This window comes from Leguminivora glycinivorella, chromosome 10, assembly GCF_023078275.1.
Source record: "Leguminivora glycinivorella isolate SPB_JAAS2020 chromosome 10, LegGlyc_1.1, whole genome shotgun sequence".
Lineage (NCBI taxonomy): Eukaryota > Metazoa > Arthropoda > Insecta > Lepidoptera > Tortricidae > Leguminivora > Leguminivora glycinivorella.
Window position 1 is genome coordinate 21,125,949 of NC_062980.1, and position 25,573 is coordinate 21,151,521.

The window sequence follows — 25,573 nt, forward strand, 5'->3', positions numbered from 1 at the left end:
CAAGATTAATTTTAAGCTATGAATTTTATTTACACTGCGTAAGTACATGTGTATTTTATTATAAATATAACTTTTACCAGACGCGACAAAGTTGGCAAAAAATGACTCTAACTTACCTCATTTTCTCAAGCCTGATTTTGATATATGATACGCAGGGACCTGTAACTAGACCGTTTGTAAGCAGCCAGACCAATCGGATGGACCCAACCATCCGCCAGACCGACTTAAAGTTTCGATATGAGCATTAGTAGAATTGAAATATTCCGGGTCTATAAAAGCTAAAGACTTGAATTTTCTACATTAAGCTACGTGTATATTGTATACTTGACGTAATAAGCGACTTTCAAAAATTTTACTTCTAAGAAAATAAAAAAATGAAAGTTTATATGTGGTGCAAGATTAATTTTAAGCTATGAATTTTATTTACACTGCGTAAGTACATGTGTATTTTATTATAAATTTAAAGAAGAAAAGTAAATTAAACTTTTTTTTCGGTCGTCGAACAAGGTGGTTTAAAATTAGTTTTAAGATCGATCCTTTTTAATTTGTGGGCGAGGGACCTCACACTATGTATAAAGGCACTATGTGTATGTTGCATATAATGTCAAATCCCTCGCATACTACAAAAGTTATTTAAGCTTTTATATAAGTTCAGTTAAAATGAGGTGGAAAGTATAAGTGTATATGTTGTGTACACACGTAAAGTATTCTAAACTTTTTATAACGGCATACATGTATTTGAAGAATGCCAAAAATTTATTCGTGTCTGAAAATTCAGCATCTCCGACATGGGTTATAACGGGGTTGATGATGTTCGTATTGAGTACAAATGTTTAAACTTCCTAAACTTGTAATTCTAAAGTTCGTCACTTAGGTATGTTACCATGTTTTGTAGGAGAAAGGAAATTCGTTTAGTTATATACCGTTGTAACATTGATTGTTTACTTCTTTGAATTGAATATTTAATTTATAATGCACTGCACCAATTTGTTTTTTCCTTGTTTACGTTATTTATAATATAAAATTCAATTCGTTATTCAAGTTTTTAGCTTTTATAGACCGGGAATATTTCAATTCTACTAATGCTCATATCGAAACTTTAAGTCGGTCTGGCGGATGGTTGGGTCCATCCGATTGGTCTGGCTGCTTACAAATGGTCTAGTTACAGGTCCCTGCGTATCATATATCAAAATCAGGCTTGAGAAAATGAGGTAAGTTAGAGTCGTTTTTTGCCAACTTTGTCGCGTCTGGTAAAAGTTATATTTATAATAAAATACACATGTACTTACGCAGTGTAAATAAAATTCATAGCTTAAAATTAATCTTGCACCACATATAAACTTTCATTTTTTTATTTCCTTAGAAGTAAAATTTTTGAAAGTCGCTTATTACGTCAAGTATACAATATACACGTAGCTTAATCTAGAAAATTCAAGTTTTTAGCTTTTGATAGACCCAGAATATTTCAATTCTACTAATGCTCATATCGAAACTTTAAGTCGGTCTGGCGGATGGTTGGGTCCATCCGATTGGTCTGGCTGCTTACAAACGGTCTGGTTACAGGTCCCTGCGTATCATATACCAAAATCAGGCTTGAGAAAATGAGGTAAGTTAGAGTCGTTTTTTGCCAACTTTGTCGCGTCTGGTAAAAGTTATATTTATAATAAAATACACATGTACTTACGCAGTGTAAATAAAATTCATAGCTTAAAATTAATCTTGCACCACATATAAACTTTCATTTTTTTATTTCCTTAGAAGTAAAATTTTTTAAAGTCGCTTATTACGTCAAGTATACAATATACACGTAGCTTAATGTAGAAAATTCAAGTTTTTAGCTTTTATAGACCCGGAATATTTCAATTCTACTAATGCTCATATCGAAACTTTAAGTCGGTCTGGCGGATGGTTGGGTTCATCCGATTGGTCTGGCTGCTTACAAACGGTCTAGTTACAGGTCCCTGCGTATCATATATCAAAATCAGGCTTGAGAAAACGAGGTAAGTTAGAATCGTTTTTTGCCAACTTTGTCGCGTCTGGTAAAAGTTATATTTATAATAAAATACACATGTACTTACGCAGTGTAAATAAAATTCATAGCTTAAAATTAATCTTGTACCACATATAAACTTTCATATTTTTATTTCCTTAGAAGTAAAATTTTTGAAAGTCGCTTATTACGTCAAGTATACAATATACACGTAGCTTAATGTAGAAAATTCAAGTTTTTAGCTTTTATAGACCCGGAATATTTCAATTCTACTAATGCTCATATCGAAACTTTAAGTCGGTCTGGCGGATGGTTGGGTCCATCCGATTGGTCTGGCTGCTTACAAACGGTCTAGTTATAGGTCCCTGCGTATCATATATCAAAATCAGGCTTGAGAAAATGAGGTAAGTTAGAGTCGTTTTTTGCCAACTTTGTCGCGTCTGGCAAAAGTTATGGCCGGCGGAAACGGTCTGGTATTGATGATAACCAATTTCTAACAACGTGCTCTAACACATATATAAAAATCAGCCTTGAGAATTTAAGGAAAGTAAGCACTTTTTTTTTCACCTTCATCACTTGATAGCAAAAAATTGGCCGATGGGCCGAACTAGAAAATATGCACACATTAAACGCCGATGTGAACTCTACATTGTCCCAAAGTTTCATCCTTGAGAATTCGAGGAAGGTCTGGCGGGCCTGGGCTCTTGATCTAATTTGGTTGACGGTCTATAGTTACAATAGACTAACGCGTTGTGTACACAATCCAACACGCTTACAGCTGTTGACACGCCGCAACATAAGGCTCGGCGCGCCCGAACGATTTGATGGACGCGGGCTTTTCATATTCCGCGAAAAGGGATTAAATCGTACACTCCTCAATGTCGGCCCACAATTCAAAAAACTATAGATTGCCTACCGATGGAAGTAGCTTTAGCATTTGTTTTAATATCCCTAGGTTTATTTTACATTCAAGTAATTATTCCGCGAAATACAATTTAGACTATAGCCACAATACTAAATTTAAATTTTGAAAAAGCCCCAGACAATGTGGACCGATTTCCATCAAATATGGCTGGCGGGAGTGTCCCGACTAATTCAGCTTTCAAAAAAAAAAATCTAAGTCGGTTCATCCGTTCATGAGCTACGATACCACAGACAGACACACACGTGAAACTTATAAACACCCCGTCGGGAGTTGAAAATGTAGGGGTGAAGTCGGTTAAAAAGGTGGAAAATTCAAACTTTCTATTGGAATTAAACCTTCGCCCCTACATTTTCAACCCCCGACGCAAAAACGACGGGGTGTTTATAAGTTTGACGTGTGTGTCTGTCTGTGGTATCGTAGCTCCCGAACGGATGAACCGACTTTGAATTTTTTTTTTTTGAAAGCTGAATTAGTCGGGAGTGTGCTCAGCCATAAATCGGTCTACTATGTCGGGGGGGGCTTTTTCAAAATTTAAATTTAGTATTGTGGCTATAGTCTTAATTGTATTTCGCGGAATAAGTACTTGAATGTAAAATAAACCTAGGGATATTAAAACAAATGCTAAAGCTACTTCCATCGGTAGGCAATCTATAGTTTTTTGAATTGTGGGCCGACATTGAGGAGTGTACGATTTAATCCCTTTTCGCGGAATGTGAAAAGCCCGCGTCCATCAAATCGTTCGGGCGCCGGGCCTTAAGTTGCGGCGTGTCAACAGCTGTAAGCGTATTGGATTGTGTACACAACGCGTTAGTCTATTGTAACTATAGACCGTCAACCAAATCTTGGTACTAAAAAAGGTGGAAAATTCAAACTTTCTATTGGAATTAAACCTTCGCCCCTACATTTTCAACTCCCGACGGGGTGTTTATAAGTTTCACGTGTGTGTCTGTCTGTGGTATCGTAGCTCATGAACGGATGAACCGACTTAGATTTTTTTTTTGAAAGCTGAATTAGTCGGGACACTCCCGCCAGCCATATTTGATGGGAATCGGTCCACATTGTCGGGGGCTTTTTCAAAATTTAAATTTAGTATTGTGGCTATAGTCTAAATTGTATTTCGCGGAATAATTACTTGAATGTAAAATAAACCTAGGGATATTAAAACAAATGCTAAAGCTACTTCCATCGGTAGGCAATCTATAGTTTTTTGAATTGTGGGCCGACATTGAGGAGTGTACGATTTAATCCCTTTTCGCGGAATGTGAAAAGCCCGCGTCCATCAAATCGTTCGGGCGCCGGGCCTTAAGTTGCGGCGTGTCAACAGCTGTAAGCGTGTTGGATTGTGTACACAACGCGTTAGTCTATTGTAACTATAGACCGTCAACCAAATCTTATTACTATAAAATTAAAATCAATAAGGCATTTTTCATCACATTAAAGGTCTCATTGCGTCTACGTGTACTGAAGAATAATGTAATATTTTATTCCCAAGGGATTATGGATTTAGTTTTAAAAATTAATATAATCCGTACAATACTTCAGGCAAAGCATGTTTCAATCAGCCAAGGATTTTTTTTGCACAACTAACATTTGACTATTAAGCTATAAAAAAATATTATACGGTATAAAAATGCATTTTATTGATGTTTTACAATTATTTCAGTGTGTTTTACTTTTATTTTGTAAATTTCACGTAGATCGTTATAATTTGCAATCTGGCAGGAAATTGTGACTGCCACCTCGATTTGCGCTTGACTGCGTTGCCATAGCAATGAGCAGTACCTACAACACCGCTATTCATTGAAGGTTTTGCCTTATGATTTTTTTTCTATGTGTTTTCCTCTCAGATGTGATAAAAAACATTGTGTGTAAGTCTATATCTTTGTATTTTTTATTAGTTAGAAAAATCGAAAAATATGTGTTCAGTATTTTTGACCGATCTAACTGACAGACTAAACAGAATGCCATTTTTTTATGTAGTCGCCATCCCTATTTGCCGCCTTGTTTTAGTGCTAAGATTTGGTTGACAGTTTTCTGACTTCGCTTGGCTTCCGAGTCTTGCTTTTTACTTATTATGATAAGTGGACACTAGTGAAGGTTGGCAGTTAGCTTCGCATATTTCTCCCTAGCGAGATTTTCATCATCGGCATTCACGATTACATCCCTGAAAATATTAATATCCTTGTAGTAAAGTATTGTAAGTCTTAGATTCAGGTATAGAATCAAATTTAACACCGATCTGAAAATAATAATCTTGTTTTTTTTTTCTTTAATTTACGTCAGCTCTAAGGCAAAACAATTTGCTCCCATAGTTCCGATCACTGGTGATAACACTGATAACCTAGTTTTATTAGGTTTGAACTCGAATACTCAAATATAGTCAATAACCGATTCATAATTGGTTAGGAACTAAAAGCGGAACCATTAGGGTAGAATTGGTAATGAGTTTTAATATTCAAATGACTAGGTCGGGTTACGGATGGCTGAATAGAAGATTTATAAATGGGTTTAAAGTAGGCCACTTATCGACAAGGAAAAACTACGATTAGTATTTTTATACAATATGATGATCAGAATGTTTTCAATATATTTCATACCTTATATGAGTACCTACTTTGTTTTTATTTAATTCCGTTAACTTTAAGGGATGGTTCTTTAGATCGAATACAATTAATTTCTTAAGAGCCATATGCACCAACCACTTAACTCGGGCTTAGTGGGCTGTCATCTGTCAAATTCCATATAAAATGGTGGGAAAACAAAAAAAAACACGGTGTATAATAAGAGTAAATTGAGTATTCTAAAACGAGTAAATTGAGTAAATTTTCTATATAATAAGAGTAAATTGAGTATTCTAAAACGATAGTAGAAGCTTTGTCCTATCGTGTGCCTATTGGCAATATTGACGTGGAGGCTTAAGGGGTAGTAATTACCCGATGTCCAATTATTGGACGGTTTGCGTGTTAACTACGATATGATGTCGTTAAAATCATTGATATGCAGGATAATTTGTTCATTCCATTGGTATTGAATACTAGCTTTATTATCGACATTTTTCTGCTAAGCCATGTCATTTCTGTTGTAACTTTTGGTTCTGGTAATCCTTGGTAGCGCTGTTCACTATTTCTATACAATGAATGTAATTTTTTGACCATTGACGGTAACAATGCAAGTAACATATTGTAAATCTTATTTAAAATATACTTTGTTTAGTGAATTAAATCCATCAATAATTACAATAATCTTATATTAACACGCATAAACTTAAAAACTAGATCTAACCTAATTAATATGCATACACGGATACATAAACCTAACCTACCAAGGGGGGGCGTGAGCTTCCCGATGCAAAAGTACCCATAACGCTTGCCGCATTACCGCGTTGAACCGCGATGGATATTTAAAATTGGACGTATTTATGCAAAATGGAACCAACCCACATGAAATCTGCATTGAAATGTTTACTTCTTTGTTTAATCAATAAAGATCGATTTTCAAAATTATTCATCCGTGGATTGGTTCCATTTTGCATAAATACATACATACTTACATACAATCACGCCTGTATCCCATGAAGGGGTAGGCAGAGCACCTGAAAAACAGTCTTAATGACAGAAGACGAAATATAACGTCCAATTGCAAACGAGTCTTAATAGAATATAACTATGGTTTTAACACTAACCTCCACCGTTTCTAGGACGGTATTGCATTGCCCCGTGGTCAAGGAGTGGTGAGTCTGCTCCAAGACCACGGGGACAATGCTGTTCTTGAAACGTCAGAGGTTAGTGTTAATACGCGATGAAGTCCCGTTTATAATTTTAAATAGGTATGTGTAAAAATCGTGAACGATTAAATCAGTGTTATATCACAGTATCATAAAGAGTACTATCGTACAGTATGGCCACTCCCGCTCCCCGCTGAAAGTGACACCCACACCCTCTCGGTTACCTTACAGTTACCGCCTGTCAAAAACGCGAACAGTCGACCTGTCATATTGCATTCATACAAGCATAGTACGCGTTCACCTACACGAGCTTAGACTGTGTGCTAGGAACGCGCCTTATATTTGATCGCCAGCGTCCGAGGTGTGGTGATATTGTAAATCATCATAGTACAGGCACAGATTTGAGCCACAACACGTTTGTTACACATTCACGTACCTGCGTAACTTTGTATTTGTTCCCTTACGCTTTGACTCGTTATTAAATTACCGCGGGGTGGAATTAATCACGACACGGGGCGAGACTGAATTAATGAACCGACACTAGCGTTCGGAATGAGAATTCAGCACCCGATTCAATTCTAAATCAAACTAAATATTACTGAATTAGAGGATCTGTAAGACTCGCCAACCACCGTCGTTCTACCGTTACAAAAAAGGCGATTCTACAAAAAAAAAAACAAGTAAAAGATATAGAAGAGCAATTCAATTCCCGTTGTTTGTAAATTTGGATCACGTCTCCGATTTTGATAACAATTGGTAGGCTGATAGAGTCCATGATTCTGAGCAAGATCCAGTAGGTTTCCCAAAATGTCCTATGTAGTTTGTATGAAACCTTCCTTTTTGTTACCAGATTTTTATACATTTTCGGTAACAAAACAGGAAAGTTTCATACAATCAACCTAGGACATTTTGGAAAACCTAGTAGATCATGCTCAGCATCATAGACTCTATCAGCCTACCAATTTTTATCCAAATCGGAGACGTGATCCAAATGTACAAACTTAACGAGAATTGCTCAGAAGAGGGTTCAGGCATCCGTGGCTAAAACGGAGGACGCAGGTTCGAATCCAGCTTTAAACACTAAATTGGAGGTGAGGCCTTGGTATTTTTTCTTTGTATATTATGAGTATGACTTTTATTTCGCTTTAATATGGTTAAATACTATTGTGACTACTAAAAATATATCCATTAAAATTTTTTTTTTCAGTACAGAAGGTGATTTTTTTACGCACTAGTGCGAGAAGTGGTTCATTATATGCCAGGTCGAAACTTCGGAGGCTCATCTGTACTGAAAAACGTCGTACGATACACGTGCGAAAAGGAAATTCGTAACTTGTGTCGCTTACTTATTACTTTACACGCTTTAGAGATACATTTTTTTGTCATTTATCGAGCATTAAAAATAACACAATATTGTGTGTATTTGTGCAAAATCTAAATCTGACAGCTCATCAATCTTTTTTATACTCGATAAAAACGACAAGCTGAAATGTAACATCGTTTTTATATCCCGGATCGTAAAATGACACCTCGATTTACCCAATTTGCCGAAGAGACATTTTGATACAAAATTGGTACCTACAAAAGTAGAATGATTGAGGAGAAAAAGTATTTTTAGCAAAGGTTGTCTTAAAATACGTTACTCCAGAATTAAACAGTGACTTTCTTACACAACCTTTATTAAAACACGATTTTTGCTAACAGTTAATGAAATGGTCACTAGCCAAGAATTGGAGTACCTTGAATTGAATGTGAAATAGGTACTTCATCATCTTCGAAAAATTGTTAAACCTAAATACACACAAACGAATAAGTTACCTATGCCATATTAAAATGTTAGTCAAAACAATTTTGGTCCAGAATCTCGAGTATAAAAATAACTGCCAAATTACGAAGCTATAAAGTGGATTAATTCTCTGGAGTTAGATTTATGAATTCTCTGTATTTGAATATTTATTGCCATACGATTAAATTTAAAAAACTGCCAAATTATTATTATTTTTCCTCTAAGATTTGTTTTTCTAATCTAACCACCACAAGATCTTTCAATCAGAATTCAATTAACATTTATTATCAAATTTGTGTGAATCCAAGCAGTGATTTAATTTCACACAACAGTTCCCTGAAGCAATGATTTCCCAATTAAATCGAACTGAACCTTGGAACTACGGCACGTTCATGGCAAACTAATAACGTCTGAAACAGCAAAGCCTCTTTCACCTTAATTGGTGTGGGGGAGCCACCTGCGAATTTCAATGCGGACAGGAAACAGGGTGTTAACAGTAGAGCAATGTTTAGGTGGCGACAATCAAGCTTTCAAATCAAAGATGTCTAATGTTTTGAACCACCAAGAACAAGTTGTTATTTGTGCTTGTATCTTGCACCTGAGATCGTGCCGGCTGAATGATGTTTAATAAAGCACAGAGCGTTAAAAATAATTGTTATATCGAAAACTTTTCGGTTTATATTTAAATGTTTTGCCATCGGTAATCTGTTTCAAATATATGAAAGATAGCACACATACTTGTATGAGTGAAATATGACAGATCGACTGTTCGCGTTTTTGACAGGTGGTAAAATTTCGACTCCTGTGATATTAGTCATATACTTCAAAATTTCGACCCTTGTTTTCGTGATCCGATGGCCGAGTGGTTTTACAGGCAGCATCCGTCCGGTTAACGGAGTGCGCTGGTTCGATTCCAGCTCGGAACACTTGGAGGCCTTGGTCACTTTTCTTTATAGTATAATAAGCAGTGTTACTAATTAAAAATACAAATTAAAATATTTTCAAATGAAAATAATTTTATTCGAGAATTACTGCAGTGAAAAATGAAAATGAAAATGAAAAATTTATTTTTCAAGTAGGCATATTACAATGCGCATATGAACGTCAAATAAAGCTACGCCGGCTCTAACCCTACGCCTCAGCCTCGAGAAGATTTCAGTCCCCCCTCAGTTGGGAGGGGGGTATCCACTATGGGACCGGCAAGAAACTCGGCGGGCAACTTCTTTTCAAAACATTACATCTTATAATTAACATGCATTAAATAACAACATACAATTTAACATGCAAAAGTATTCATCAAAGAATATAAACAGACTAGGTACTCTATGGAAATCAATTTCAATAAATTATATTATTGCTTAATAATACGTCGTTCTTCTTCAGAGAAAACATATCAAATTGTCATAGAAGAAAAAGATAATATGAATCTCAATATCATTAAATATGTAATTGGGAGATAAATAGATTTTATCTGATTCTGATGATGATGACAATAAACTAGACTCTTTAGCGTTGAACGATAGTTGAACGCTTCTTTCTACTCCTGCAAGTTTTGAGGTATATGACATATGTGTTTATGTGTTGGCCGCGGTCCCTAATACTTCTTTTTAACAACATCACATGATCAGCTAACTGATATTCGACCAAATTGACTATCGAACCTTCATATAAAACGAAATGTGAAACACTTTGACTCAGACTTGGGCCGTTCTTCAGCGCAAGCAACCCTTTATTCTTCACCCACTTACCGGTTGTCCTTACTGTCAACAGCACGAGCACTGCGTCAGGAAATCTCTTCAAAATTAAATGTCGGCACAGGCTTTGTACTAAATCGTTAAATAACCAAAGGTTCAAACAACCCCAAATTATTTGGCCCAAAGACATGTTGATTGCGAATTGAATATGTTGACGTTCAAAACGGGGTTTAATGGAACATTTCATGGGAGGACTCTTAATTGGGGTTAGAAAAGTTAAACAGGAGGCACTCAGCTGTGGGGTTGGGTTGTGTAATTTTTAAGTGAGTGAATTTTCATTTGATTTGTCTCAATCTCAAAAAAGAATATAAACCTCATCTGACTCATCTCATATCGTGGGATGGGATATTAAATATTGTTAAATTTTGACAAGTCATTATACCTGTTTTAAAGAACTTTCTAAAAATAAATTCATGACGTATTATGAAATACCTACCTATTTTTGTGCGATATGTCACTTAAAAGTTGCCTGTTTTTATAATTATTTTAGATTTTGAATAATTATGTAAGTAGTATAAACACAGAACTGTATTTAGATAGAAGAAACAAGTTCATCTATTTGTATAGGGGCCGAGCGTGTCAAATTTTTTACTGAAGTTGTTTCTTGCCTGTAATTTTAAATATGTCTCAGGCTATTGGTTGTTCATAATTTTTGTGTTGTTGCAATTGAATATCACGTAACGAGGCATTTTTTATGTTTTGATTGACTTCAACTTACAAAAATTGACGCCCGAAAGCTGCAAGCTGCGATTAAAGACGGACAACTCAGTGGATTTCACTGAGTTCATTTGACACGCTAAGTAGATACGTTTGCTTGATCTATGGTATATATGACATCTGTGAGTATAAATGTTTGATGTGTATTGTAAGACTACTTCATCTCTGACGTTTATGAATGGTTCTGCCTAAAGTTTTAACCATCAGCCAACTAACAACGTTTTCGATCAATCATCGAGATGATCATATACTATATCAACAAGAACCACAAAGGTTTAGGATTCATATCAATGCCTTTTCGATTCCTATATTATATGCGTCTAAACATCTCATCCGGCCAGTTTACACTGCGGAGTAGGTAGACCAACGAAATTAGCTCGGCACCTAGACTGTAATATCTGCCGGACGGCGCTGTCCCAATGAAGGAGAAAAAATTCATCTAGTTGGTTCTTAAATTGAAAACCATAACTTTAAAATAATACTAATTATTGATTAACCTTGCTTAGTAGGTTTTTCTGCTACATACCCTCTCCCTTGTAGAACATCAGATCTCTTTGGGTATATGCTACTACTGAAAACCGTAACAGCCAAAGGCTACTTTTTGCTAATTAACCTGGCATGTGTGTTTTTGTCACATACTTGTAGTTTCTCCCTTGTAGAACATAGTACATTCTAGTTTCACGGAGAAGTAGCCAACAACGAGATTAGCACGGCACCCGGACCGTAATATCTGCCGGACGGAGTTCCGTAACTGAATTGCCGCGTCCGCACTCGAAATTCGGAATTACGGGACTTGCACGGTCGTTGAATGTTTGTAGGAGATTGCTCGAAAATATGTGAGATGTGTATCCAGTATGATATCGGTTGTCTGTGTTTAGAAAAGAGGTAAATAGGCGTGATAAAACCGTCCAGCTTAGTTCGAAAAATCTAGAAATGATGGTGAATATAGAGGTAATAAATGATGAAAAAGAATTTGAATCAAAGGAGGCAACATTGATGTCGGTGAAAAGGTCGTATAAGAGTAGACCTTTACATAATCTCTCTCTTGTAAATCTCTTATTAGTCTTTTTCAAGACGCAAAAGTAATGATTAACTAAAACCCATTTCAATGAAAGTACTTTGTACGAAAATTTGTATTGTTTTTTTTTCTACCTTGAGAACAACAACGGTAAAGTCTGGTCGACAATTTTTACCAAATACTTATAAATTTAGCGAGTTTAGATCAACACACTAAATAAACCAGAACACAGGAAATCATTCTTCAAGAATTGACTAGTAAACTATATATTATCACAGATCAGATTTAAAGCCATAAAGCTACTTCTCAGAACTGCTCGTACAAACTATCTGCAAACTTGATATTATAGTTGCTTTATTACAGTCTGTAGTCCTCTACCTTCCAGGAATTAATGCAGTACCATCTTAAGCTACTTCCTTAGTTCCTTACTAACAATAGTTAACCAACCCAAGTTGAGCTTTTTATCTTTGAATTAATGTTTAGAAGCATACCATTAAAAAGTCCTTCGTTGTTCCGTACAAACTCGAATTATGTATCTTCAAATTGGCTGGTGTAAGAGGATCTTTATCTAAGTCGATATATTAGGAGCAGAAGAATGATCATCTGCTTTAACCCTTAATAGGGCAGAAGGATTTCGGAAATTAGTCGAAGATATAAATCGAGATAGAAACACCGAACTGCGTTCCAAAACTGGTATAATAGATGTGGGTGCTAAGACAGCCAAGTTTAAGTGGGATTGGGCAGGGCATGTTTGCCGGATGCACCCGTAACGGTAGGCCAATGTGACGACTGAGTGATTACCGCAAAGTAGCCGGGGCAGAGGACGACCAAAAAAGAGATGGCGGGACGACCTCGACATATTTTGCAGCGACTGGCAAGAGCGGGCATCAAACCGTGAGGACTGGAGGAAGGAAGGGGAGGCCTTTTCCCAGCAGTCACCATTACACCATTTAGGCACTAGGACACCATTTAGGCTACTTTAAAAAAAGTCAAATTTGAATTTTGTCATTGTCAAATAAAGTCTAAACTATGGTGGTAAATATATATGCCCCCTGCCCTATTAAGAGTTAAACGTCAAAAAAAAATGCGCAGAGTCCCTCCGCGTAGGAGAAGTGAAACTTCGTAATACTTATTGGTAAAACATACATAAACTTATAACATACGGACAAATTCAAGAGTTTCACTTCAAAAAGTAGTATTTCTTCAAAATTTGAGTTGGCAACACTGAGCGTTAACGCTGTCAGTTGGAAGTCACTTTAAGAAGTTTTACTTTAAAAATCTCAACACACGAAATAATAATGCGTTTATACGGGACAGCCCCTGGAATGCTCCTTTATAAATAGCAAGCTAAGATTGTGGATAATAAAGTGTCCATCTTATTTACCCTGATCACTCAAGGCGCCCAAGGGAATATTTTCAACGTCAACAATTAAACGAGCTTTCGTTTCTTCTTTCTTGCATCCAAGATTTTCCGCAAGAGATTTAAATGGGCAAACAACATTAATCTTTAACTATGTAACTATATTACTTTAGATTACCATTTTATTTGCCGCCTTGTACGGAAAAAGCTGTTGCGAAATTTAATTTTCGTGCAAAAGAAAAATGTGTCTCAGTCCTTTTGATTGTATAATGAGGACACAGATTAGTCTTTTAAGGCATTGTTACACTAAATTAATTTAATCCGTGACATTTATTCTGAAAATATTGTCATTAAGTCCTCAGGATGCCAAATCCGGATTGTATTTCGTCGAATGTTTCAGTGCATGTATGATAAGAGATTTGGTTTTTATGAAATTGTCGCGCAATTTATAATTCTGGGTCTAAAAACCCGAAACAGTCTCAAAAGGACAACATGGTTGCAAAACAACGTCCAAATTCATTTCTATGTGTTTCCAAGGAGTAAACTTTGGCTCGCATTTCTATTATAAGTAGGTAAGCTTTACATCAACTATGGTATCCTCTGACTTCATTTCTTCAATCACCATCGCTCAAATATCGAACGTTGTTTTCCAAACTGTTGAGTAAAAGCAAAGACATATGTAACTCCGTATAGACTGCTGCTGAATCTAAGAAAAAAACCGGCCAAGAGCGTGTCGGGCCACGCTCAGTGTAGGGTTCCGTAGTTTTCCGTATTTTTCTCAAAAACTACTGAACCTATCAAGTTCAAAACAATTTTCCTAGAAAGTCTTTATAAAGTTCTACTTTTGTGATTTTTTTCATATTTTTTAAACATATGGTTCAAAAGTTAGAGGGGGGGGGGACGCACTTTTTTTTCCTTTAAGAGCGATTATTTCCGAAAATATTAATATTATCAAAAAACGATCATAGTAAACCCTTATTCATTTTTAAATACCTATCCAACAATATATCACACGTTGGGGTTGGAATGAAAAAAAATATCAGCCTCCACTTTACATGTAGGGGGGGGTACCCTAATAAAACATTTTTTTCCATTTTTTATTTTTGCACTTTGTTGGCGTGATTAATATACATATTGGTACCAAATTTCAGCTTTCTAGTGCTTATAGTTACTGAGATTATCCGCGGACGGACGGACGGACGGACGGACGGACGGACGGACAGACAGACATGGCGAAACTATAAGGGTTCCTAGTTGACTACGGAACCCTAAAAACGTACGTCAGAACCATATAGAAAAAGGTCGGTGGCCTAGATGGCATTCCACCTTTGGGGGACGCTCGACTAGATGGCGCTAATTATTAATATTTGACATTTTAACACGAATCAAGCTAAGAATATGGGCCAAATTGTCAAAACTGAGGTTTAAAAGCTTTAAGCTTGTGTCGACAGATGGCACTGTGATTACATATTTTACTTTGACAGTAACTCTCTATAACACTTGATCCTCTTTGGTAAAAGTAAAGCGCGAACATCAGCAATATGAAGTATGGGCACAGAATATATAATAGTACAAGTACAGAAGGCTCACTCCTTTGATGTTTACAAAACGCCGCCATTCTAAATTCTTACCTACATTAACAAACGGACCGCACGCGTGCAGACGACATTGAATTCTATTGCGCCGCGCGAAGGTCGTCGCCAGTGAATGGGCCGCGAACTCGCGGCCGCCGGCATGTACTTGTAGCGCGGTGAAAGGATCGCGGAGTGAGCCGCCCCTGGTATGGGTGCACCGCATTTCATTCAAGTTGCAGCTTACGTTGGAACCAGGCTCCAGAACTAGTTAAACGTTTCGACAACTCACCTGGATAAGTTTGGCCGTGTAAATGTTGTGTACAATCCGCGTATGCTTATTTTAACTTCTGCGTGGAAGTATATTTAGGTGTACCTTTCTATGTACTACTTACTATTTAAATCTTAAATTTTTATCACTTAAGACTATTACTGGAAGAGATCCCCATTAGTCTTCTTTTTTCTTTTATATTTTGAAGTCTTGTGTATTTTATGTTGGTGGTGCAATAAAGAGTTTACTAAGTTATATTTCTTTTTCATCTGTCGTCGTGTATTTCTCATATTGTTATATCATAATCATTTATTATAAAATAAATGATTATGATAGCTATACAATGTTAAAAATAGTACACCGGTTTTGGTCGTGACCATTTTAAGACATAGCTAGGGAGTTGAGGTGTATACAAGTGCCGTAGCCGAATGGCATTTCGGCGACGCGAAACGAAAACGAAACGCCGCGAAAGGTAGTCTGGCTCTGTCGCGCCAATACTCAAGAGCGATAGAGATCGATATCTACGAGCGTCTCGTTTCGTGAGCGTTTGTGCCATTCGGCTACGTACCCTGTTCATTATTACCATCAAGGTTCATGCTGTTACCTGGAAACATTGTCAAAATGTAGATTATATTTTAAATAGCCATTTGGTAGCTGTACACCTTTTTTTTAGGGTTCCGTAGTCAACTAGGAACCCTTATAGTTTCGCCATGTCTGTCCGTCCGTCCGTCCGTCCGTCCGTCCGTCCGTCCGTCCGTCCGCGGATAATCTCAGTAACCGTAAGCACTAGAAAGCTGAAATTTGGTACCAATATGTATATCAATCACGCCAACAAAGTGCAAAAATAAAAAATGGAAAAAAATGTTTTATTAGGGTACCCCCCTACATGTAAAGTGGGGGCGGATATTTTTTTTCATTCCAACCCCAACGTGTGATATATTGTTGGATAGGTATTTAAAAATGAAGAAGGGTTTACTAAGATCGTTTTTTGATAATATTAATATTTTCGGAAATAATTGCTTCTAAAGGAAAAAAAAGTGCGTCCCCCCCCCTCTAACTTTTGAACCCTATGTTCAAAAAATATGAAAAAAATCACAATAGTAGATCTTTATAAAAACTTTCTAGGAAAATTGTTTTGAACTTGATAGGTTCAGTAGTTTTTGAGAAAAATACGGAAAACTACGGAACCCTACACTGAGCGTGGCCCGACACGCTCTTGGCCGGTTTTTTAGGGTTCCGTAGTCAACTAGGAACCCTTATAGTTTCGCCATGTCTGTCTGTCCGTCCGTCCGTCCGTCCGTCCGTCCGTCCGTCCGTCCGTCCGTCCGTCCGCGGATAATCTCAGTAACCGTTAGCACTAGAAAGAAGAAATTTGGTACGAATATGTATATCAATCACGCCAACAAAGTGCAAAAATAAAAAATGGAAAAAAATGTTTTATTAGGGTACCCCCCGTACATGTAAAGTGGGGTCTGATATTTTTTTTCATTCCAACCCCAACGTGTGATATATTGTTGGATAGGTATTTAAAAATGAATGAGGGTTTACTAAGAACGTTTTTTGATAATATTAATATTTTAGGAAATAATCGCTCCTAAAGGAAAAAAAAGTGCGTCCCCCCCCCTCTAACTTTTGAACCATATGTTTAAAAAATATGAAAAAAATCACAAAAGTAGAACTTTATAAAGGATTTCTAGGAAAATTGTTTTGAACTTGATAGGTTCAGTAGTTTTTGAGAAAAATACGGAAAACTACGGAACCCTACATTGAGCGTGGCCCGACACGCTCTTGGCCGGTTTTAGATTTCTGCAATTGGATAAACGCCGCAATGTAATCAGATTGGAGTTTCGTTGGAAGCCGGCAACAGAATCCGTGACATTTTAGAAGCTACAAACTAAAAATGAAAACAAAATAAAGTTTTTCCCGTCTCGCCTGACCTTGTAGGTTCAGAATTCTTTGCAGAAACTCCGCCAAAAAAAGGTGTTAAGTCAAGTTTTCTTATTAATCCGTGACGGGAAACTTCAGGAGAATATATAAGTCGTTATTTTCGGTACGGAAACTTTAAAAACTCGTTGCCGTTGTTACAAACAAGTTGTACTTTTCTGTTTTCAAATTTCGAGCACCAAGTTTGAGGCTTTAACATGCTGCCTTTATAGGAGCAAAATGTTTTGTTCGACCGAAGAGGTCTTACAGAAGTTTTAATCAACAAACTAAATGCGTTTAAACTTTTACGAACCAAAGCTGCTTTGAGAGTTTCTTTGGAAACTAGATTTTGGAAAATTGTGTCAAAATTGAACGCTACGTACCTGTGCAGAGGTGCTTAAAAGATGGATTAGAGCCTGTTACTTATAATATAAACTCGAATAAATAATTATGGTGACACTCGCATAAATGTCATCGAACGCTCTTCGTGTAGCCATATTTACTACTAGTTTGAGTATGGCTACCTCACCTCGTTTTCCAGGCATTCTACATGTTACATAAATGTGTCGCTGAACTTCAAACTTGGGTAAATCCATTCTGCTATAAGGTTTTTTTTTTCAGATCAATATTATAATTTTTATATACCGAAGTTTGAATTTAAGCGACACAACTGTCTTCTTCTTGGTGTCCTGCCGTTTCGCCAAAAAACGTTTCGTCAAATTTCATTTCCCAATAATCATATCGCAATAGTTTCATTTCCCAAAGTATTGTTTGGCAAAGGTATGTTTCGCAATGATTTTGTTTGGTCAAATTATCATTTGGCACAATTTTACTTAGTCAAATTTTATTTAGACAAAACTTTATTTCGCAAACGTTTTTAATGGCAAAACTTATATCCCAAAAACATGTTTGGTCAAAATTTCACATCGCAAATTGCGAAAATATTTAGGCATTTGCATTTCCATTTTTACGGGATTAATTTAATTTACCGAAGATTTTTTTGCCAAATTTAACTTAAAATTGTCAAATGATATTTTCAGTTTTATTCCTAAGGCTTCAGTTGGACACGTAAATTTGCTCAACTTTATTTTTGTCAAATTAATATTACTGGACAAAATTATTTTGTCAACTACTTTTTTGTCAAAAAATGTTTCTACATATTACACCATGCAAAAGCACGTTTGTCAATAAATATTACAAGGCATAAATGTAATGTAATAATTTTATTATCATTGTAATAGAAAACTCATGTGTAACAGGGTCAGTCAGTTTAGGTGCGACGACGAGCGAAGCGAGGAGGAGCGTGTTAGGTTGACAGTGAGCAAACCGGAAATGGCTTTTTAAAGTAATTAAAAATTAATAGAAAATAATTGTCTTGAAAACATAAGGTTTCTTATTAATAGAATGTATCCGGATCCGGACATGTAAGTGAAAATGTCATCCTTGATATTTGCAGCAGGAGGAAAAAAAGTACGACATACACATTATTTCACACAAATCTTGGACACAAAGTATAAAAATCAACAAACAAATTTCTAGTGCGCCATTTAATTATAATATATTGGGAAATGGAAATTTTGCCTAACAATACCTTTGACTAAATAATATTTGGTAAAATGAAATTTGACCAAGTAAATATTTTGGGAAACAAATACTTGCCAAAAAAAGTTGTGCTAAATGTCAATTTGCGATAAGTTGTTTTGCCAAACGTCTATTTGGGAAATGATAATTTGGGAATAATAGTTTGGGATGTGAAACTTTGGGAAACGTTTTTGTAAAACAGATGGTGTCATCAAAAACGTAAACAAACTCGAGCAAATGCATTGTGTTTTGTTTATTTATTGTGAGTATGTTTAGTAAAACGTCCCACTTTGTCGCTTACCATAAAGACGAGACTTGCTCGTATCTTTATGCTTATGTTTACGAGTAAATAAACTGATAATGCGGTTTTATAGCAATCGACAAAGTGGGACGTTTTACTAAACACACTCACAATTAAATTGTGGGGATTTTTTTAGTAGTAGTAAGATAGGCGTAGTGTAAGAACATGTATGGCCCAAAGTATTTTATAAAGAATATTATAAAGTTGTTTTTATAATTGTAAATTATAGTCATGTTCTTAAAACAACACATAGAAACTATTGTCTTATGAATATTCTCCATGGGAAATAATTTACTGAGTTTGGTTTTATTTTGACGACCGGTCTGGCGCAGTCGGTAGTGACCCTGCCTGCTGCGCCGCGGTCCCGGGTTCGAATCCCGGTAAGGTCATTTATTAGTGTGATGAGCACAGATATTTGTTCCTGAGTCATGGATGTTTTCTATGTATATAAGTATTTATATATTATATATATCGTTGTCTGAGTACCCACAGCACAAGCCTTCTTGAGCTTACCGTGGGCCTCAGTCAATCTGTGTAAGAATGTCCTATAATATTTATTTATTTATTTATTATGTCGTCTTTGCAAATAGTGGAAACGGTAGACGCTCAAGCAAAAAAAAAAAACAAGTTTGCAAAAAGTTTTAGTCTTTTTAAAAAACTACATCTAAACTAGGTCACTAAATACAAAAGAGTTAATAATACTTAATTGCTCTGAAATCCTAAGTTGAACTTTAAAACTCTGTTCAGTAGCTGCAAAGTTTCAGCATATATTTCGCAGACAGTTCGTTCTTTCGCCATTATTCTGGCTTTAAAAATATTTTACAACTTTACCTTTACGAGATGAGATTTTAGTGACACCAAAAACGATACGATTATTTTAACTCTTAAGGAATGAGGCCGCCGGCGCCATACATTCTAATGCATATTTGAGGAGATGAATATGTTTTGCTATAGAAAATGTATATTTATTTCAATCCTTATTAGTTAGTCTTAGTATTTTTAGTAGTTTTTGATGGTTTTATGCTTTAATTTTCGCGTACGATTTCCTCAAACGAATCGAAAGAGTCACGATTGCCAACAAGCTTCAGTACATTGCCAGCCGTTGCCGCCGCCATAGTTTCTAATGCATTATTTGATAAGATGAATAAGTTTTGGTACATATAATGTGTATATGTTTATTTTAATCCTTATTAGTTAATATTAGTATTTTACGTAATTTTTGACAGTTTTATGCTTTAATTTTTGCGTACGATGGCCTCAAATATGAACAATCACCAAATTTCTGTAAAAATGCCACATTATTGAGTTTTTCCAACTAGTCATTAAGAAATATGTTAGTCTTTTGTAATATTTCGATAAAATAGCACTAGATCTATCTACCAATATCGTTCTATGGTTTGTCACAGTACACTTTGATTAATTGTTAAACAAACACTACAAAAATCGTTATTTTTGGCCCGAATGGAACGCTTTTACCGCCAAAGTGGCGCCACCTATATCAGAAAACTGTATATGTGCGAGTAATGGCTACTTTCTTCTACACATTCATATTAAAATTGTTTATGTGTGTATTATAGTTACGCAGATATAAGCCGCCGCGCCATATCACTTTTCATTACACCTGGTTTTCGGTCCGGTCACTCTACTACGGGTTTTTAAAGACTTCACCTAACGTTTCACGTCAATAAAGACGTTCCCCTAACGTTTCACGTCAAAACGACACGGCCCACTGGTGTCCGAGCCGGGAGTCGAACCCGGGTCTTAAGCTAACGCGTCTAACGTCATTACTACTAGACCACCCGCCCGCCGTGGAACCCGTCGTGGAAATATTCAATAAAATAATTTGATTTGTTCCTAGTTGTATCTTTTGTGTTATACAGGCCCACGTTGTAGAGAAAGTATGGGTTTAACATTTGTACGGAAAAGATTTACGCGACTTATACGTTTCATCTATTATCATTTCATTTTGTTGAACTAGTTCAAGAGGAAACTATTAGGTCAACATAATGCCACAGATTACCTAGACACCATTCAAAAAAGCAAAAGCGCTTGTTTCAACTGTCTGTTTGTACTTTCTATGTCATTAGACTATCCATGTTAATTAAATAAAGCGTACCGCTGTCGCTGTTGTCGCATGATAAAATGTGTTTTTTACTTATTAAACTTGCTCCAAAGAAGGCGAAAATTATATCATTTTTAACCCCCGACGCAAAAACGACGGGGTGTTATAAGTTTGACATGTCTGTCTGTCTGTTTGTCTGTCTGTGGCATCGTAGTTCCCGAACGGATGAACCGATTTCGATTTAGTTTTTTTTTTTGTTTGAAAGCTGAGTTAGTCGGGAGTGTTCTTAGCCATGTTTCATGAAATCCGTCCACTTTGTCGCGGTAGCGGGTTTTATCAAAATTTTGTGGTTATTCGTAAAAAGGTAATCCAGTGCAACTGTCCACCAAAAACCGCCAGGATAGAAATTTTCGAAAATGTCTTACTTATAATGAAAAAGCGTCAAGAAAAAAATAAGCGACAGATTCCTTAACATATGGAACTGGGCCGGACATTGTAGTGATACTACATACATTTTATATGAAAATTAACCTCAATATCACCATCGGTTTTTGATGCCGTTTTTTTCCACAGAAAACATACACCGAAGCTTAATGCCCATATAAAATCGTGGCTTACCTTCTGAACTCCTAATTTTGCATTCCTTTAGGCCATCTAGAAGCCTGGACTTTAGATATGCCGCGATATAAACACTAGGCTAAGTCAAACTTCTAGGACTTGGTACACAGTAATTACAAAACAGAACTAGACTTTGCGTACACCAAAATGTTCCTTTTTTAACGTAGAATTTAGTAAATCCGATCACATCCCACATCTTTTGGTATTTCCAAAAAAGTAATTAGATATTAGTTACATGAAATAGGTTAGAGAATGTACGGTAGAAATAAGTCAGAATTTGACAAATAGAAAAAGTTGGTGCGTTTCGTTTCACGTAGTTCGGAGGGGAGACACAAATAGAAAAAGGTCAAAGATTTGTTAAGAATTGCTATTAAATCCCGTGTGGTGATAACTATTATTAAATAGTATAAATAAGGTCGATACGGTTTGAAGTTTAATTTATTCAAGGTTTTTTAATAGGATTGAGTCTGATATGGAGAGCGGACCGAACAAACGGAACGCAGATTTTCGTGGGTCGGTTCAGTTGACGGTTTTGACAGATGAGCACAGGATCGAACACGGGAACACGCGCGCTCCGTTAATTAATTTTTGATCCGGTCCCCGCCGCCGCCGCAGGCGGCTGATTGCGCCTTGACATGCTGCCAGGCGTAGTCCTTGTGTTGGTAAACTAAGAAAACGTATATCGAGTGTGAAGTGTGCGTGCGTGCAGTGTGTTGAAAGCCCGCGCGGCTTCCGAGTCTCCACCGTAGAGTACAGCTGGCGGGGGCGTGGGCTGTATGCCGAGCGCTGCTGCAAGGTAGCGCCGGCGACCTCGAGGTGTTTTACACGTCCCCCCCCCATCATTTGCCGGCGTCGTCTGACCGGCGCCTTTGGCGCGGGCGCGTCAACGATGCGCTGATAGCGCTGGCGTCTTTCTCCGCAAGCTACAGCTCCCGGACCCGGGCTGTGAGTCGCGCGGCGCCTGTTCCGCCACCGACCAAGCTAAGAACTTCACGGGTCACACTCGCGACCTGAACTACAGCGAGCTCGTCGCCCACCACCGCCACCGACGTCCCGCCCGTACCCTGACGGTACCGGCGCTGCAAACGACGAGACCACGAGTTCGTGAGTGCACAAACATTTCCCCCCCGTTTTCTTTGGCCAAAGATACGCGTAGTCGTCTATCGTACAACACCGCGCGTGTAGACCATAAGCGGCTAGACTTTAAGTTTAACCGGCCTTGAGCCCATGTAATCGGCCCTTAGGTTTTTAGTTCCAATGAATTATATTTGCATGAATTAATATTTCGGCATTATTATTCACATCAACTCTATGATACCCACAGTGTTAGATTAGTATAGCAAGAGGACCTTGTGCTACAAAAGTCCGAAGCCTTACCAGAGTTCATTCCGGCACACTTTCCATATAACACCCATTTTATTCATTATAATACATTTTACAAAATAATAACCAAATACCAATTCTATTCACTACAACATGTTTTCCCATCTTTTTATAACATGTCTGCGTAAATGGATTTCTGAATCCTGACGTCAGACCTTAATGTGCGACCTTGGAATAAATTTGGCATAAACATTTTAGCTATTATATTATGAATGTACAACCAACAAATCACGGGTATGTTATAATGGTCGGCGGTAGGAGTGGTAAAATAATACTCTTGTTTCCAGTTAAGTAATGAGCGTAATGAACATTTATTTGAAGATGGTTAGGCTTATATAGTTGATGCCTACGTGCGTGACATTTAGGCTGACCTTTAAGTATTGTTTTAATATAATATTAATTATGGTTCATTTAGGTCAAGCCTTTACAATGATAAATAAGCTACGTCACGACTACACTACACCTTCCCTCTTTTTGGAAAAAAAAAATTTTTTTTGACATTTTTTTTGTTTATATACAGATATCGTAATGGTTACTGGTTAAAAAAAATTTTTTTCCTAAACAATCTAGATCTTAAAAACAAAAATATATGGTTAATGCTATCTGTAGTTATACATAATCTATTTATAACATTTCATTCATAATGATTAATTACATTGTTGCATGACAGGTGTTTACTTACGCTGGGATGTGTAATATGATATGTAATTGCTGCGCTTTAGCGATTCCTTATTTGGATGGCGTCATCTGATCGTATGTTTTAATTACTAGGTAGTGACATTATTCATAAACGCTTTATAAATCTCAATTAGATAATAACATTTTGCTTTTCTTGTCTATCATATTGACTTATGTATTTGTTATGAAAGGGATAAAACACAATAGGTAAGTGTGCAGTCTAAGTGCATCACTAACGATACGGGTAGGTACACAACGCATATTCATTTGTGGCTGTTACTCAGCTTAATTCATATTTATTTGCTCAGGATACAAGAAAAAAATATCGCTCACACTGGCGATTACAATATACTCTAGTATATGTATTTCATAAATTCAGGCATTGCTTTAAACGAATCACACTATTTCGTGTGTCCAAGGGTCTCCACGATTGATTCTCGATCGAAATCATGGTCAGCCGTCAAGGATATCGTACCTGCTTGTATCCTGGCGTACCCTGGCTATGCCATATGTGCTACTGAAGATGCGATAGACATAACTATTTTTAGTTATTTTTCTTCATAATTACCTTTCCCAAACAAATACCTAATACAAAAATATCTTTAAGTGTACAAGATTTCAGGAACTCAAAGTTGATCAAGCTAAGCGTTCTTTAAAATCCTATATGTTTTAGTTTAGTAATATAGTGTCATCCAATTAAACAAAATAACAAGACATAAATTCCAATTTAAAACAATTCTGAACAATACTACATTTTATCCTAAAAAAGATTTTCCGTAATATTTATAGTAATTATTGAACGACTTATCCGATGTACACATCTCATTGAAATTACACAAAGAGTTTTAAAATTAAATTAGTTTTCTTTAAAACATGTAACTGAATATACTTAAATGACACTTACTTAGAACTTTAAGGTATTAAAAAAAATAGATTAGAAACATATTAAGATAAAAAAAACACTAATGTTAATAGTACGCTGGCTAAATAATTATAGGTTTTATATTATACCATGGTTAGCTGATTGCGCGCTGGGCTGTGGGGCGGGTGCGGTGTGTTGTGCTGCGGTGCGCGACATGGTGCTGCGGTGCGGAGCCGCTGGTGGACGATGATGCAGCGGTCGGGCTGGCTCCGACTACCGATTGGCACTTGATCTTCTTCATGGGCCAGTGGAGCTGGCTGCTGGAGCGGCGAAGCTTAGCGTGGCTGGGGTGACTTTGCACGCATGGTCGGCTGGGGCGACGTAGTAACTGGGTGATACCGTTTCAGAGCGTTCGGCGTGGAGGCTGAGCTGGCGCGGTTGTAGTCCGGGATGAGCGGGCGGGGTGGGCTGCCTCGAGCAAGTGGCTAGTGCTCGAGCAGCCCGACTGGCAGGGTCGCCATATAATGGTCGGCGGTAGGAGTGGTAAAATAATACTCTTGTTTCCAGTTAAGTAATGAGCGTAATGAACATTTATTTGAAGATGGTTAGGCTTATATAGTTGATGCCTACGTGCGTGACATTTTATGTGACAGCGATGTATGCACAGTGGTGTTGTATTGTAACTTGGCAATTTTACAATTTGTTAGCAATACGTCGTGTAAAGAGAACTTACACAGACGTTGTTAACACATAGATTTTATGTTACTTGCAAATGCTTATATAATGCATAGAAGCAGTCGTCATTATTTCAGTATCACATAATACGTCATGAATTGTTAAATTAATAACCTATGAACCTAACCACAAAATTAAAATTTTGGAAAAACCCCCGACCGCGATATAGTTGACCGATTTTCATGAAAAATGGCTAAGAACACTCCCGACTAAGGGCCGGTTGCATCAAACCATCTGTCACCGTTAAAGCGTTCGTTAAACTTTATTGTATGGGAAGTTCCATAGACGTCTGCTGCGTGACGATGATGTGTCTG

The 25,573-nt window shown here is 36.9% G+C and overlaps 1 protein-coding gene across 1 annotated transcript in view; it reads right to left on the minus strand.

Annotated features, from left to right (window-relative positions):
* LOC125230433 overlaps positions 1-24,740 on the minus strand; it is a 32,167-nt gene extending 7,427 nt beyond the window's left edge. Inside the window, exon 1 of the mRNA XM_048135569.1 lies at positions 24,674-24,740. Within this exon, the coding sequence (XP_047991526.1) occupies positions 24,674-24,740 (67 nt within the window). The remainder of the gene's footprint in view (positions 1-24,673) is intronic.
* Positions 24,741-25,573: the final 833 nt, after the last annotated feature.